The sequence below is a fragment of the Austrofundulus limnaeus genome, unplaced genomic scaffold (assembly GCF_001266775.1).
Source record: "Austrofundulus limnaeus strain Quisiro unplaced genomic scaffold, Austrofundulus_limnaeus-1.0 Scaffold1695, whole genome shotgun sequence".
Lineage (NCBI taxonomy): Eukaryota > Metazoa > Chordata > Actinopteri > Cyprinodontiformes > Rivulidae > Austrofundulus > Austrofundulus limnaeus.
In genome coordinates this window covers 26,572-41,389 of record NW_013954097.1, presented here as the reverse complement: position 1 = coordinate 41,389, position 14,818 = coordinate 26,572, and the positions used below count along the sequence as shown (strand labels likewise).

At 40.0% G+C, this 14,818-nt stretch overlaps 2 protein-coding genes across 5 annotated transcripts in view; one reads left to right on the top strand and one right to left on the bottom strand.

Annotated features, from left to right (window-relative positions):
- The first annotated feature begins 15 nt into the window (after positions 1 to 15).
- Positions 16 to 5,436, top strand: LOC106536128 (iroquois-class homeodomain protein irx-4-A). Its single transcript, XM_014033325.1, has 6 exons — positions 16 to 509; positions 723 to 896; positions 1,519 to 1,628; positions 1,711 to 1,867; positions 1,944 to 2,097; positions 2,188 to 5,436. The coding sequence occupies exons 1-6, from the start codon at positions 471 to 473 to the stop codon at positions 2,754 to 2,756; spliced, it is 1,203 nt and encodes a 400-aa protein (XP_013888779.1). The 5' UTR covers positions 16 to 470; the 3' UTR covers positions 2,757 to 5,436.
- Positions 5,437 to 14,223: 8,787 nt separating this feature from the next.
- The window catches only part of LOC106536125 (WD repeat-containing protein 7), a 14,300-nt gene continuing 13,705 nt past the window's right edge, over positions 14,224 to 14,818 (bottom strand). For all 4 annotated transcript variants that reach the window (XM_014033321.1, XM_014033320.1, XM_014033322.1 and 1 more), the window contains one exon: positions 14,224 to 14,486. In XM_014033321.1, the coding sequence (XP_013888775.1) occupies positions 14,239 to 14,486 (248 nt within the window). In that variant the 3' untranslated portion in view covers positions 14,224 to 14,238. The remainder of the gene's footprint in view (positions 14,487 to 14,818) is intronic.

The window sequence follows — 14,818 nt, the reverse complement described above, 5'->3', positions numbered from 1 at the left end:
GGGGGGGGGGGGGGGGGGACGGGATGTGAACACACGGGATGACGTCAGAGAGACGCACCTTAAAACCAAAATGCTCATCATAGGAGGATGCATCAGTGGATCACACACACACACACGGGAGCGCGCACACACCGACGCAAACTGCTTTGTAAAACAGCAGGGACACTAAAAGAAGCCCAAGAAGTTACTTTCCCGGGCTGTTTTTCTTGTTATTGTTTATTGTGTTTGTTTATTATTTTAAGCGCCTCAACATGGAGGACGCGGTGCGTAAACATCTGCGCGCTCCGATTCGGACGCGCTGTTAGATGATTGTGTGATGGAATGAAAAAAGAAAAAGTGGGAAGTTGAACGGCCAGCAGCCCCTGAGTGTCTGTGGGGAGAAGAGAAGAGAAGAGAAGAGTCCGCGTGAGACACGGATGCTGTTGGATGTCGCCGCGCGCTCTCACTACTTTTGCCTGATTTGAATCGTCATGGCTTATTCTCAGTTGGGATACTCCTCTACACCGCAGGTACTGTTCTTTGTTAATAATACAAATAAACTGCTGTGCATGTTGTTTAAAACGTAAAAACCCAAAACTTGTTTACAATTGTTCTATTTGGGGTGTATTTTAGTGAATTTACGCATTTTTTATAAGCTGTTTTTTGTTTATTTTTCTTTTTTTACAGCTTGTGTGTAATTTTTTTATTAAGGTAAAAATTATTCAAGTTATCTGTTTTTATAGTTTTTAATGACTTCTAGCTCCTTGGCTGGAGCTACCCCGTCGCCCTCCGTGCTACGCTCCTCGGGCCACCAGTTCACTCCTGGAAGCAGCATCGGGGTCTACAGCGGCCCTTACACAAAGAGCCAAAACTATTACAACACCTGCAGCAGTGACTCCACTGCTTTATACTCAAGGGTGAGTCAGTTTTTTTTTTTTACTTCTTTTATTTTTAAACTAACATCAATGCAAGGAGTTAAATGCTGGTCTCATCTTAAATTTGAGGTAAAAAAAAAAAAAACAAGTAAACCCCATTTTATCTTATAAGATCATGTACAACACTCAACCTGCTTTAAAACCTGTTATGTCCTACAAAAAAAGATCACAAAGCACCACTGTAAAAACACATTGTATCTGTTATAAAATATCTCAGTGGTCTTGCAGAGGCATTGAGCAAATTATATATATATTTTTAAAAGTCAGCATTACAGGAGCTGTTAATCGAGACTGGAAACCAGTGAGGTACAAAACGTCATTTGAAAAAGTTACATTTTTGATTACAGCTGCTTAAATTTGGAACAGTTTACAGAAATTAAACTGAAACATTTGAGTTTTTACCGTGAAACTAAAACAAATCTAACGTGCACCAAATTGACTTTATACACCCTTAGTGTGTTTTTTGTCTTTGTGTATTGATTTATTAACACTACTGTTGACTTTAGACAATTAATTTTCCAACTTGAAATTTTATGGACTCTGATTAAAAAATAAGTATAACATTGTTTTTTGTGTTGTTATAAACAACTATCTATATTTTCAGGGGGCACTAGATCCCAAAGATGCTGCGTCTGTGCACATGGGGACATCTCAGACCCCTGTTTACTGCCCTTTTGAGTACACATTTGGACAGTACCCCTATGACAGATATGGGTAAGTCTCGGAATGCTTTTACTGCTTCATCAATTTTTGGTATTTTGGTGTCTGAGTGAGATTTTACGATCCTCTGGCACAGGTATTCCTGCTCAGATAGTTCCTCACGTCGTAAAAACGCCACTCGAGAGACCACCAGCACCCTGAAAGCTTGGCTACAGGAGCACCAGAAGAACCCCTACCCAACTAAGGGGGAGAAGATTATGCTTGCTATCATCACCAGGATGACACTTACACAGGTGGGCGTTTCTAAAATAACTGTTGGATGTTTACTTGTGGTTCTTAAACTTACATTATACTGTTCATTTCCTTCAGGTGTCCACATGGTTTGCTAATGCACGCCGGAGACTGAAAAAGGAGAACAAGGTGACATGGTCACCGCGGGCATGTAAAAGCTCTGATGACAGAGGCTGTGAAGACGACAGCAGTGAACCGGTAAAGCCACCAAAAAGTGACACACATGTTCCTGGTAAGAAACACCCGAGCCTCTTTATAGTCTTTAAAATTTAATCCGCAAGCATGCACTCATTTACATTATTTTTTAAAATTCTCAAATCAGATCAGCATTGTTCAGATCTACAGAGTGATCTGGAGGACTTTGACCTGCTGGAGTCAGACACATCTGAAAGTGAACTGAAGCCACCGTTTCTACCGGAGGACAGAGTAAGAAACCCAGACCTCATCTGTGATCAGCCCATGCAGCTACCGGAACCACTGCATGGAAAAGAAAGACTGTCCCCTGACCGTCCCAAACAAACACTGACCCAACATCAGAATAATTCTTACTATATTCATCCGGACCTTCGAAACACCAAACCTAAAATCTGGTCCATAGCTCACACTGCTGTGTCTCTGGAAACCAGCTTGCAGTCAGAATACCCTGCTTGCATGCTGTCATCAAGGTCCTCCTCTCCTGGGTACCCAACAAATATGGCACTTACTAAAAGGGAAAGGCAACAGGAATCACCAGTCACCACCCTCAGAGACTGGGTGGATGGAGTTTTCCATGGTCCTCCCTTTCAGCAGCCCAAACCAGCTGAGGCGTGGAAGGGCTTGGACCAAGTCATGATGGACAGCAGGACACCCTCACAATCCTTTGAACACGTCCAATCTACGTCGTCTTTGTAGTCCACCAAACCACCGTCATCGTCATCACATCACGAGGAACTTCTGACCTACAAATTGAAACAAAGGTTTACATTCTGTTTGTGTGACTTTATGACCTGACTGTTTGGTAAACACCACCCCAACAGCTCCAATAATTGAGTAAAACACTTTTCCAGAATCTTACAAAAGGAGTTTAGAGCTTGTAGTTTTTTGTCTCCATACAGTAGAGCCCATAGCGATGTCATCAAGTGTTTATTTCTCCATCATGGCAGTTTCCTGTGTACAGACTACCTACGTGCATTTAGCATTGCTTTACCACACATTATGAGATGCGTAGCTATTATACTCAAGCCAATGCTAAAATGAAACCACCATATAAACATAAATAAACATAAAGAAGGTAACTCCATTAACTATCTTGCCCCAAAATGAAGCCAAAACAGTTTCTTGGGAGTGCTGCCATGTTGTGTTTTTGGAGTCAGAATCTAAAGATAAGGGCTGTATCATCGATACAAAAATTCTGCCAGAACACCCTCCCAACTCTAACGTGCTGGCATATTGTGAGTCACAGCCAAATGTATTTAAAAAAGTTATTCATGAACATACAGCAGCAAGGCAGGAGCTACAGTAAGTGGAAAAAATATCTGTATCTTCAAATAACATACTTGCATGCACATTGTACGAATTGTTCATAAATAACACAAATTTTCCCTTTTTTACTTGTATGCAGATATAAAAGAGACAATGGATTTTGTCAAAAACTTTGCTTCAAGTTTTTTAAGTCTCAGAGCTTGCAGGTTGTTAGGAAATGTCACCTCTTGCAGACGCCGTTATCGCCACCACTAAAACTTAAACACCACTAAAAGGGATGTACTTCAGTCAGCCACAAGGGGTTGCTCGTTCTTTGTGGCTTCAACTTCTGGGTTTTGGTCCTTTAAGTTAAACTACATGGACTAAAGCTCTGTAACAGAGCTTAAGTTCTTAAGTTTAAAATCAGGTCACCAGTTATTGACAAACTGTGGCTCATTGTTGAGCCTTCAGAGCAGGATGCTGGCATCTTGAACTTTTACATTCGCTTAGATCGAAGACTAGAATTTGATCAGCCATCTGAATGATCCAAATTGAATTACCCAAGCGAATGGAGGTCAGGCAGAAACTACTTATTCTCCCTTTAGATAGTCAATGTTTACGGTCTTCTCAGAGCTCCATCAGGACCTTGGGAAAGCCTATCTGAGGACCTCACTAAACAATTCAACTGATCACTGGTGTCCCCCTGATAGTTCCTTTTCTAAGAAAGCTTACCTTCAAACTTCAGGGATACATTCATGTCAAATTGTATGAATTGTCCCTAAACTACATGGATTTTCCCCACATGTTGCAGGTATACGGACGCATAGGGCAATCTAACGGATTTTAAAAAACCTCAAATTTATTTTATGTCTCAGACCATGTAGGAAGTAAAATGAAAAATCATCTACCACAGTAAAGAAAATAAAAACAATCTCACAACCTGCTCTGCCGTTAGAAATAAGTAGAAATACTTCTCTTGTCCACTGCAGCTGCGTTCTCCGTGGCTGACAGTCCGCTTGTGACCCTTCCCTTGTTGATTCATGTGTGACTAAAATGATGGTGAAAATTATGGATTTTTGAGGGTCAAGATACAGGTAAACGTCGGTAGGGGTTGGCATGTATGGGGATAAACAAAGATCCCACAAACTTCTAACAAAAGTTGCATGAGCTCTACATGATAAAAAATGTGTATAAAAAACATCCATTATGTTTTTGGTAAATATTTTTAAAAAGTTATTTTCTCTCTCTAAACTTATTGCTCTTAAATCAAGGCCTGTATCACTTGAACATGTGGAGAAACCAATCAAACCAAGCAAACTTCATAGACATCTTGTGCTCGGTAATTGTAGCTAAACTGCAAATAGAAAACTGCTGGGGGTGTTAAGCAAACAGTCAGCATGATCCTGTTTGAGCTGTTTCTCATGACATAACTTGGATGAACATCTACGATCTTTGAACAAATGTACAGTTTACAAGTGTGAAAAAACCCCACTATTGTTCACTTGCACTACATTTGGCACATGCACTGAGTCACGAAAATAAAACCTGTGCATTCCGTAAAAAGTGATTTTTCTCCACCATTAAGGCAGACATCCGGTGTTACTGAAGCAGCAGTGGAATCTCTTGTCAATATAAATCTGTTTCTTGAGCAGTAGATTATACATCTGCAGCTTTAGAGATGTAAATATGTGTGTGAGATTGTTTGTGTGTGTTTGGAGGGAGTGAAAGGGGGGGAAAGTGGGTGGTATTCAGCCGTGACTAATGGAAACACACAGAGGAGGGTGCTGCTAAATTGTTAAATCGATGCCACTTCCACCTCGGCTCCAGATATAGCTGCAATCAGCGATGCGTCCCTTTTCATTAGGAGCCTTGTGACTTCGTCAACCTTGGACAGGAAGAAGACTCCACCCTACCCGCATCCCCGGCCGTCATAGAAGCCCTGTGACCGTTTTAAACCAGCGTTGTTGTTTTTTTTATCCTTTAGATATCTTTGTTTCCAAAGAAAAACATCACTGTAATACATGGAAAAATAAGGTTAACATAAAAATGTGATGTTTTATTAAAAAAATATAATGGAAAACTTAGTGAAAATAACTCACAAAACATTTAAGCTAACACACTGTAAAAAAAAGCATAAGTAGCCACTTTTTACGTTTTTCTCTCTTATCTTTTCTACACTTATCTTTTGTGTTTTTTTTAACTTTTTATTTTGGATCGGTGATAAAGTATTTATCAGTACAGAGGAGGGAACTGCCTGGGCTTTGTATGGAATTAACCATTTCAAATTAAATAATTCAGCATGAATTCAACTGAGAATTTCATTCTGTTTCTGCCTCATAAATAAGTCAGATTGGAGATGATAAATAATGGCATCTGACTTCTTATTCCTGTAAAGTTTTCCTTCTTCCACTCTGTGGCTTATGGGATCTCATTGTGACTACAAGAATATTTATTTTTTGTTCAGCCTAAATTTTGTTTCCCTCTTATTTGCCCAAATTTAATAAACTAAAAAAAGAATACAATTATATCCCTCCTTTTTTTCCCAAGAAACTTGAGGCAATTTTAAGGCTTGAGTAAAAATCTGTGCTTCAGTTTGAGACTGATTGCATAAAATTAAGCCAAATTTAAGAGAAAAGATGTTTACGTCACATTTAATTCATAGATTTTATTGGTTGCTGCCATGAAAGGTAAGCAATTATGTAATTGCCTTTGTCTCTAGTTAGTCTGTTAGTAAAATATCTCCTGAACCACTGAATAGATTTCAATGAAACTCTTTATTTTTACAAATGATTATCTTTTGAAATCACTCGATTCAACATGGCCGCCACAGCTAATGATCCTCAGCAAACACAAAAAACAACTACAACTCATTAAGAATTCTTTACAGGAATGGTGACTTTCACATTTCATGTGTTTTAATGTTTTTTTTTAACTTTGTGAAAATATTCAACATTGCTTCAATAATGAACAACACCCTGAGAAGAAAAAAAATAAAGGTTTGTTGATTAAGAATAAATCTCCATCAAAAACCTGTCCATGCTAACAACGTCTGAGCATTCCCCCCTCCATTCAGTCAAGCTGCGCCCCACCTGCAATGGCACTAGGGGGCACGCCCCACACTTTGGGAACCACTGCCCTAGGTTGTCCTGGTGCTTCGTGCACATATGGACACCGTTATGTTTGGACATGTTTTTGGACAAACATGACTAACACAGACGTCCTTCTCTCAAGTTTAGATCTGAAGGAGTCCCCAGCTAGAGCACCTTCCAGCACCCCTGCCAAGGACTCCAAGGCCGGATACTCCAAACAGTCGTTTGGAGCTTAGCACTAACTCTAACTTAGAGCCCGTCCCCACACCCAAAGGCGCAGGAAAGCTACCCTCTCATTTACTGGGGAAAACTCCAACACACAGGCACTTAAGCCAGGGGGCACAAAAGTAGACCCACACCAACTCAATTCCTCTCACAACGGGCAACTACAGAGAAGAATAAGGTTCAGCCTGACTCAAGGAAATTGGTTCTGTAGTCCATGCATCGAGGTGATCCCAACTAGCTGGTACCTCTCAAGCTCACACACCAGTTCAGCAAGTTGATCATTTCATTCTAAAATCTTATAATATCCAAAAACTAACATTGAAATAGTGTAAAAGCTGTGAAAAAAATACATTAAAATACCAGTTAAGTCATAACGTTCAAATTTCTCTGACTTGTTTAAACTTATAGGCCTATGTAGAGTTGTAGAGATCGAAACAGGGTTAAATTTCTTCATGTCTTTTGCCCAAACCCTACATTTTTGCAAATTTTTTCTTCTGTTACACAATTCCCGATCAAATAACACACTTATATGTGTTTTTGAAGCTGCAGGAGGATTAATAAATGAAAAATTGGGCCAGAAATGGAAGAATAATGAGTGAATAGTAAGACTGCCAGGTTTGCCTTGGCATCAAAGAAGAAACAAGGATTTTTTTCCCCTCTCCTCATCAAAACATAGATAACAAGAAACCGTTTTCAACAGTAAATTTGAGAATCATTCCATGAGTTTTTTTTAAACATCTCTTTTAAAATTTTGTTTTATCACACTGTCTTGCTTGGGTCTTCCAAACTTGTCCTTCTTTATTCCTTCCTCTCCAGACAGCAGTTATCTGCATTTCACTTCTTTCAAAATTTTAGATGGAATGTCTCCACAGAAAGTATTGACATCTTCAATTTACTCCTCTCTGCACCTCCTGTCTGACACCTATTTCCTTTCAACACTGTCTGAGCCTCTGTTGCACACACACACACACACACACACACACACACACACGGGCATACACATACTCACAGTTCTAAGTCTCTTGTGTCTTGTCACACACACTTTGGTTTTCCGGGGCTATCAAAGTGCTGAGTGCAAACTCTGTCCACCAAATACTGCCACATGTTGCCGGGGGTGTCTCGCTCCCTGCGGTAACCCTCTGAGCTCTTGGCACAAGAACAAGTCATTATTTCCATGGTAAAGGTCAGGGGCTCTGTCACCTGACCAAAGTAGAGCTGAGCGGAGTCGCCTCCAGACAATGACCAAAGGTCAGTTTTCTGATTTGCCTCTCGTACGGCTGAGTGTAGATTTGAAGAGGCCGGGCTGCTCCCAGATCAGCCCCGTGAGCTCGTTTCGGGTCAGTGTGGCTTCCAGACATGGAAGCTCAGATAATTGGTGGCAGAGAGCTCCATAATGAGCCTCGGGGTCTGTAATGTGACACATCTTAAAGCAGAAATATTTTAATAGGGCAATTACAGTGAAGAGGAGGATGTTTTATGTAGACTGAGTGATTGTTGTGGAAGGATGCTGTAATAAGGAGTTCAGTGGCATTTAACTGCACTACTGCTCAGTGTTGAGGACATTTTTAATGTGAGCTCATTTCAGCTTCTTTGTGTCTGAACGGTTGGACCCATCAATGCACGTCATACTAAAGATTTTGTCGTATTTAAGGACGTATGTACTGAAGCACACCTATTTGGTTGTTAATTTATACTTTCCATTGTGGTATTCAATTCAGTGCTCCTCCCACATGTTTGAAAAAACTCAGGCAAAAAGTACATCAAAACATGTCTTGAACAGACATAACGCAGTAGGACTTAGTCGTAGCACATTATGTGGCACAGACACAATTAAAAAAAAGTACAAAATTTTCCCAATAAATGGTAAGCTTTTAGTAAAATCACTGCAAAAACCCAGCACTGTTTAGAGTCCATAGCCCAGAGGCACACCCAGAAAACTTTTAATGGGTGGCCCCTGTGGAGGAGGCCATTGCCCCTCGGTGGCACCCCTGCTTACCCCAAGGAACATCATTCAAAGTTTAAGTGAATCATAGAAAGTTGGACCTTATGCCATTGAACTGGCAATTAAAATTATTGAACCGAGTTAGAGAAAAATGTTTTTGTGAATTTTGAAGAGTCTCACAAATCATTTAACTTAACAACACGTTAAGTTGCATTGCACATTTAGACAAACTTTATGGTTTTTGTACAATTTATATATGGTAAATGGTAAATGGACTGTACTTATATGGCGCCTATTCATCCAGGACACTCAAAGCACTTTACACTTACATTCACCCATGCACACACACATTTACACACTGATGATGGCAAACTACATTGTAGCCACAGCTGCCCTGGGGCACACTGACAGAGGCGAGGCTGCAATACACAGGCGCCACTGGACCCTCTGACCACCATCAGTAGGCAAGGCAGGTGAAGTGTCTTGCCCAAGGACACAACGACAGAGTCAACTGGACGGAGATCGAACTGGCGACCTTCCGGTTCCAGGACGACTTCCCTAACCACTCTACCACAGCCACCCCATTTATATTAAAACATTGACACTGATTTTATTTCCCCAGTGCTATAGCCCTGATAAACACATGCCAAGGTATTGTGTAGGGGTGTAAGAATAGCTACAATAGTCCACATTGAAATATCTATAAAATGACTGATTCAGTTACATCGAGGCAAAATAAAAACATTGATCGATATTGTTATAAAATGTTTAATGTGGATCTATATATTGTTTGCCGACTTGTAAACTGAATTGACTAAAAATCGTATCATGAAATTTTGTGATAAAGATCAGCCAAAGAAATTAATATAATATTGTATTATGATAAATTGGTGATTTACACCCCTAGTATTGAGTATTGACACACAAGATTTCTTAAACTTTCAATGTACCTGAACTCAGACTTTACTTTTTAAAAACTAGAAGATAATGTAGATACATAAAAAATGAAAGTCCTAGCATTCCTTGAAGGAATGCACATGCTGCTTATCATGTCAGTTTTAAATTAAAATCATCTTTTGTTCAGAAATTAGGGAATTATAGTCATTTCGGTCAAAGCTTCAACATATAGCCACTCTCTATATTTCGATTAGTCATGCTCAGAATGTGTTCACATTTTTCTACTACCACAACAAATTAAATTGACTGAGTTGTAGGGGGACCAGGGACAGTAGCAACAAGGGACGGTTGCAACATGTCGTTTTTCTCCAAACAGAAACAAGTTAGACTGATGACAGAGAGTAATATACATAACCATCAATCAAGTGACAGGTGACACGCCCCCTTTTGGGGGGGGGGGGGCATCCGTCATGTCCATATATGGTCAACTTCCGGTGACTTCCGTCCTCTTTTGATTGACCGTAAGTAACCCNAAAAATAATTTAGGGGGGCTCTAGCCCCCCATAAAATAGGCCTAGTAACGCCACTGCACAGAACTCAGGAAAATAAAATAAAAATTTATTTGCTCTTCTGTAGATTTGAGCAGAAATCATCAGAGGACAAACTCAAAGTGGAAAACAAACTTCCTCAAACTAACGCTGAAATCTGAGCGGGAAAAATATAAAACAGACGACAGCTCGAAGCTTTCAGGGTGGAACCGTTTGAGTTTATAGTCTGACATTTCATGGCCATTATCCATCATCACACACAGCGGGGTAGAAAACACACACACACACAGAGCAGATGATGGTGTTTGAGTTGATGTGAGAGAGAAACGACACAGAGGAGGAGAGAGGAAAGAAAACCATCGATGAAGGGACAGATTACAGGTGTTTTCAGATTATTGTTGTTCGGAGCAAAAAGCAAATAAAAACACCACGAAGGTCACGAGATGAGGTCAAACTCCTCGCCYAGTCCACCGGTAAAAGTCAAACTGCAGAAACAGCCGAACTCTTCCAACACTAAATAATTCAGCGCGCTCGTTTTGCGCGCTGGGATCCCCGGTGTGGGCGGGGCTCTCTCTGTCAGGACGGATCAGGTCGTCCGAGCCTGACGAGAGAAGCTCTGATCCTCTGAGAGTAAAAAAATAATAAATAAAATAAACAACAAACAGCTAAAAACACAAAACTCCAAGCCGACATTGACCTTTACGCCCTCGACCTGAAACTTTCCATTTCCCGGGAGTCGGCTTCAGTGAGCCGAGGTCAGAGCGCCCCGGCCCCCGCCTTCGGCTGCAGACATTAAAACTCAAACAGCTGTTTTTAGGCTTTAATGCTGAACCTTAAACTGATATCTGAGTTTGGACGTTTCTGTCAAGAGATTATTAAACATTTACTTTCTAAAAACACACTCGCTTGGAAACAGAAAGGGTAAAAACAACACATCCGGTTATCAGCTGAAGCTAACTGGTCTGGTAAAGGGTTTTCAGAGTTAGTGGAAAATCCGCTACATAAAAATATAGCTTCACTAACGGAAAAACGCCAAGCAGTTAAAAAATAAATACATAAATAAATTAAAGCAAACACTAAACAGCAAAGCAAGTAACAACTTGTGGAAGCTAACACTAGAAGCTAATCGCTAAACGCTCCCGCTGTCAGTCATCTTCTTCTTCTCGGAGCTGAAAACTGAGGAGAGTATAAATCCTGTTGATGTTAGCTTGTTAGTTAGCTATTAGCAGATATAAAGTTGGCCAAACCTAATTATGCGGAAGCTAATTGGTCCGCTAACAGTTTTCAGAGGTAAACAAAAAGCTAATTTGCTACATAAAAATATAGCTTTGCTAAGGTTAACCGCTAACCAGTAAAGAAATGAGCAGAATCTAACGCTAAAAAGAAAAGTAAAGATTTGCAGAAGCTAGCACTAGCAGCTAATCGSTAACCGCTAAGACCAATTTGTCCCACTTATTTGTCTCATTTGAACTAAAGGTTGGTGGGACTGATATAAGCATGTTGATGTTAGCAGTTAGCAGACTTAAAGTTGTCAAAACATAATTTACAAGAAGCTAACTGGTCCTTTAATTGTTTAAAAGTTAGTGAAATTGTTAATTTTCCATCTAAAATCATAGCTTTGCTAACAGTATATTTCTACACAGCAAAAAATAAATAAATAAAATTAGTGAAAACTATCAAAGAAGCACACATCCTGAGGACCTAATCAACGTTTTGTTTTTTAGAGTGAAAGCTAACTAYCGAAAGCTAATACTAACTGCTAATCGCTAACTGCTAAGACGACTATCACTCAATCTTCTTCTTGGAGTTGAAAACGAATGGGACTGAAAAAACAGCTTAAGTTATTAGTTAGCTGTTAGCGGACCTAAAGTTGGCCAAACCTAAATTAGCGGAAGCTAACTGGTCTGCTAACGGTTTTCAAACTTAGTTAAAAAGCTAATTCACTAAATAAAAAATTAGTTCCGTTATTAGCCGTTAGCAGATTAGCGGAACCGTGCCCACCACTGACAGGAGGGGTTTAAATTAAACTTTATGAAAGTTTTTTTGAAAGCACAACTAACCGTATCAATCTAATACAAGATGGCCGCCACAAAAATGACTACAACTCAGTTGAATTTAAAGATGCTGAGCTCAAATTCAGTGTTTGTCACGTTCAAAAACTAACACTTTCTTTTACACGTTGTCTTCCTAATTTAAACACAAAAAGGTTTTCTGTGAAGACGGACTAACAATCTAATCTGTGTTCAAAAGGACATTAAAAACCCTCATCGACCCGTCATCTCTGAGAAACMATTAATGTTTGTCAAGCAGCTGACAGAAACAGTCCAACTGATTTATTGTAAACAAAAGGTTAAAAGGTTTATAAATAGTTAAATGAGTTAAAAGCTGAGCAGGTTGTTGTTTCTGCGTTTTATTATTTATCTGTTTATTTTCTGGTTATGACATTTATGAGGCTCCTTCCCTGGGAGACGCACACAGAGCGACTCCTCCGCTGACCTTTCCCTCTTCTTCAGGAGACTCTTAATTGGTCTTGGGCTGCAGRCGCCGATCGGGTCGCGATGACCGCTCCGAGCGGCCATCTTTAGTGGACGAGACAAACAAAGACAACAAAAAGAGGTCTGGAGTTCTGCCCTCTTAGATGCTATTTTCTTTTAGAAAGAGATTAAAATCCAAATTCACCCGAGAGTCAGACCGTGCAATGCRCAGAAATATGAGGTCTGTCTCTGCAGCCCTCAGTTAGCAGMTTAGAGAGAACTCTGACTAGTTGTAACATTATAAACATTTAATCCAACTTAAAAAAAACAGACCGTAAAAATACTGTAGACTGTTTAGTTTTATGAATTTTAAAAATATGTTGTCACACAGACATCCTCATGTTCTTTACACTGTYGTGCTTGCTGGGTAAATGATGACGTTTATTTGGAGCTGTAGAGTAAGCTCAATCCAGCTTGAAGGTTAGTTTTGGACAAAGTTTGACGTTCAGCCATTTTAAATTAAATGAAACCAGATCGCGTTGGCAGAGAGGAGAATGTAGAAATGAAACTGAGAATATGGATGGAGGACAACAGAGCTGCTTCATCGAGGCTCACCTCAGCTTTAGCCTTTTAGCTTTCATGTTAACTCTCAAAGCTATGCAACTTCAGAGCTAATAAATATAGCATTAGCTCCCAAGCTAAAATAAATAGCGTTAACTCACAAGCTTATTTAATACGGTGTTAGCTCCCAGGCTTATTTAAACAAGGCAATCACTRCCAAGCATATTTAAAGATATTGTTAGCTCCCAAGCTAATATATATATATAGACTAGCTTCCAAGCTAATTTATATATGGCATTAGCTCCCAAGCTAATTTAAATATGGCATTAGCTCCCAAGCTAATATATACATATACTGTATAGCACCAGCTTCCAAGCTAATTTAAATATGGCGTTAGCTACCAAGCTAATATATAGCTATATAACACTAGCTTCCAAGCTAATTTAAATACGGCGTTAGCTAACAAACTAATACATACATATATAGTATTAGTTCCTAAGCTAGCACTAATTTCCAAGCTAATTTAAATATGGTGTTAGCTCCAAAGCTAATTTTTACGTATATAGCGCTAGCTTCCAAGCTAATTTAAATATGGTGTTATCTCCCAAGCTAATACATACACATATATAGCACTAGCTTCCAAGCTAATTTAAATATGGTGTTAGCTCCCAAGCTAATATATACATTTATAGCACTAGCTTCCAAGCTAACTTAAATACAGTGTTAGCTCCCAAGRTAATATATACATATAAAGCATTAGTTCCCGAGTTAGCACTAGTTCCCAAGCTAATTTTAACATGGCGTTAGCTCCCAAGCTAGTTTAACTATGGTGTTAGCTCACAGGCTAGTTTAACTATGGCGTTAGCTCACAGGCTAATTTGAAAATGGCGTTGGCACAATAAAAGACTAAAATGTGTAAAAAAAAKCAGCTGAATTTTCAGTTACAGTCTCAGTGAAATCAGAGCTTTTTCAACCAGCAACTTGTGTGAGTTTTAGTTTTTAAAAAGTACAGTATAACTGTATTGTAGGTCTCACACATTATTTAGCTGCTCACGTCATTTCCACCTCAGCTAAGTGGACCATGGTCTAATATTAACATTGTGTAATGATGATTTGTTGCTCATTTGATTTTATATTTATATATTTTATTAGTTTGTAAAACCTTTGACCTGACCTTGTTTCAGACAGCTCAGTGTTTCACAGAGTAAACAACCTGTTGTTGTTGTTTACCTTGTCGGCGTTGTCTGCAGCCAGCAGGTTGGTGGCGAGGGTCTGCAGTTTGTGCTGGGCCATGTTCTTCAGCGCTGCCAGGCTGCGGCGGGTCATGGCCTGCTTCAGGTTGACGGCGGAGTGGCTCAGAGAGTCCACGGCGGCCGGAGCCAGCTCATCGCAGGCGTTCAGGATCTCCACGGCCGTGATGCCCATCACGCAGCGATCCAACGCTCCTGAGGACACAGAACGAAGGAAAACCATGAAACATGAAGGACCGAGCAGAGAAAACTACAGACCCGCTTCCAGGACTGGACTCAGATTTTAAAGAATTCTTTGTTCTGTTCCTTCATCTTTTCTCAGCCTGAACTTGAAGCGAGACGTTCAGGGAGGCCTCATTAGCTGCAGATGGTTCTGAATGAGGTGAGAGCCATCAGAACCCAGAGTGATGAAGGACCCATCAGGACCGGTTCAACGCCTGAGCTCACACACAGACTCATTTCACACTGAGCTGCCCTGCCAACACACACACACACACACACACACACACACACACACACACACACAC

Excerpts from the sequence above, each read along its gene's own strand:
- LOC106536128 (XM_014033325.1), top strand. The coding sequence starts at position 471 with ATGGCTTATTCTCAGTTGGGATACTCCTCTACACCGCAG. Across the intron at positions 510-722 it reads GATACTCCTCTACACCGCAG|TTTTTAATGACTTCTAGCTC; the intron begins GTACTGTTCTTT and ends CTGTTTTTATAG. Across the intron at positions 897-1,518 it reads CCACTGCTTTATACTCAAGG|GGGGCACTAGATCCCAAAGA; the intron begins GTGAGTCAGTTT and ends CTATATTTTCAG.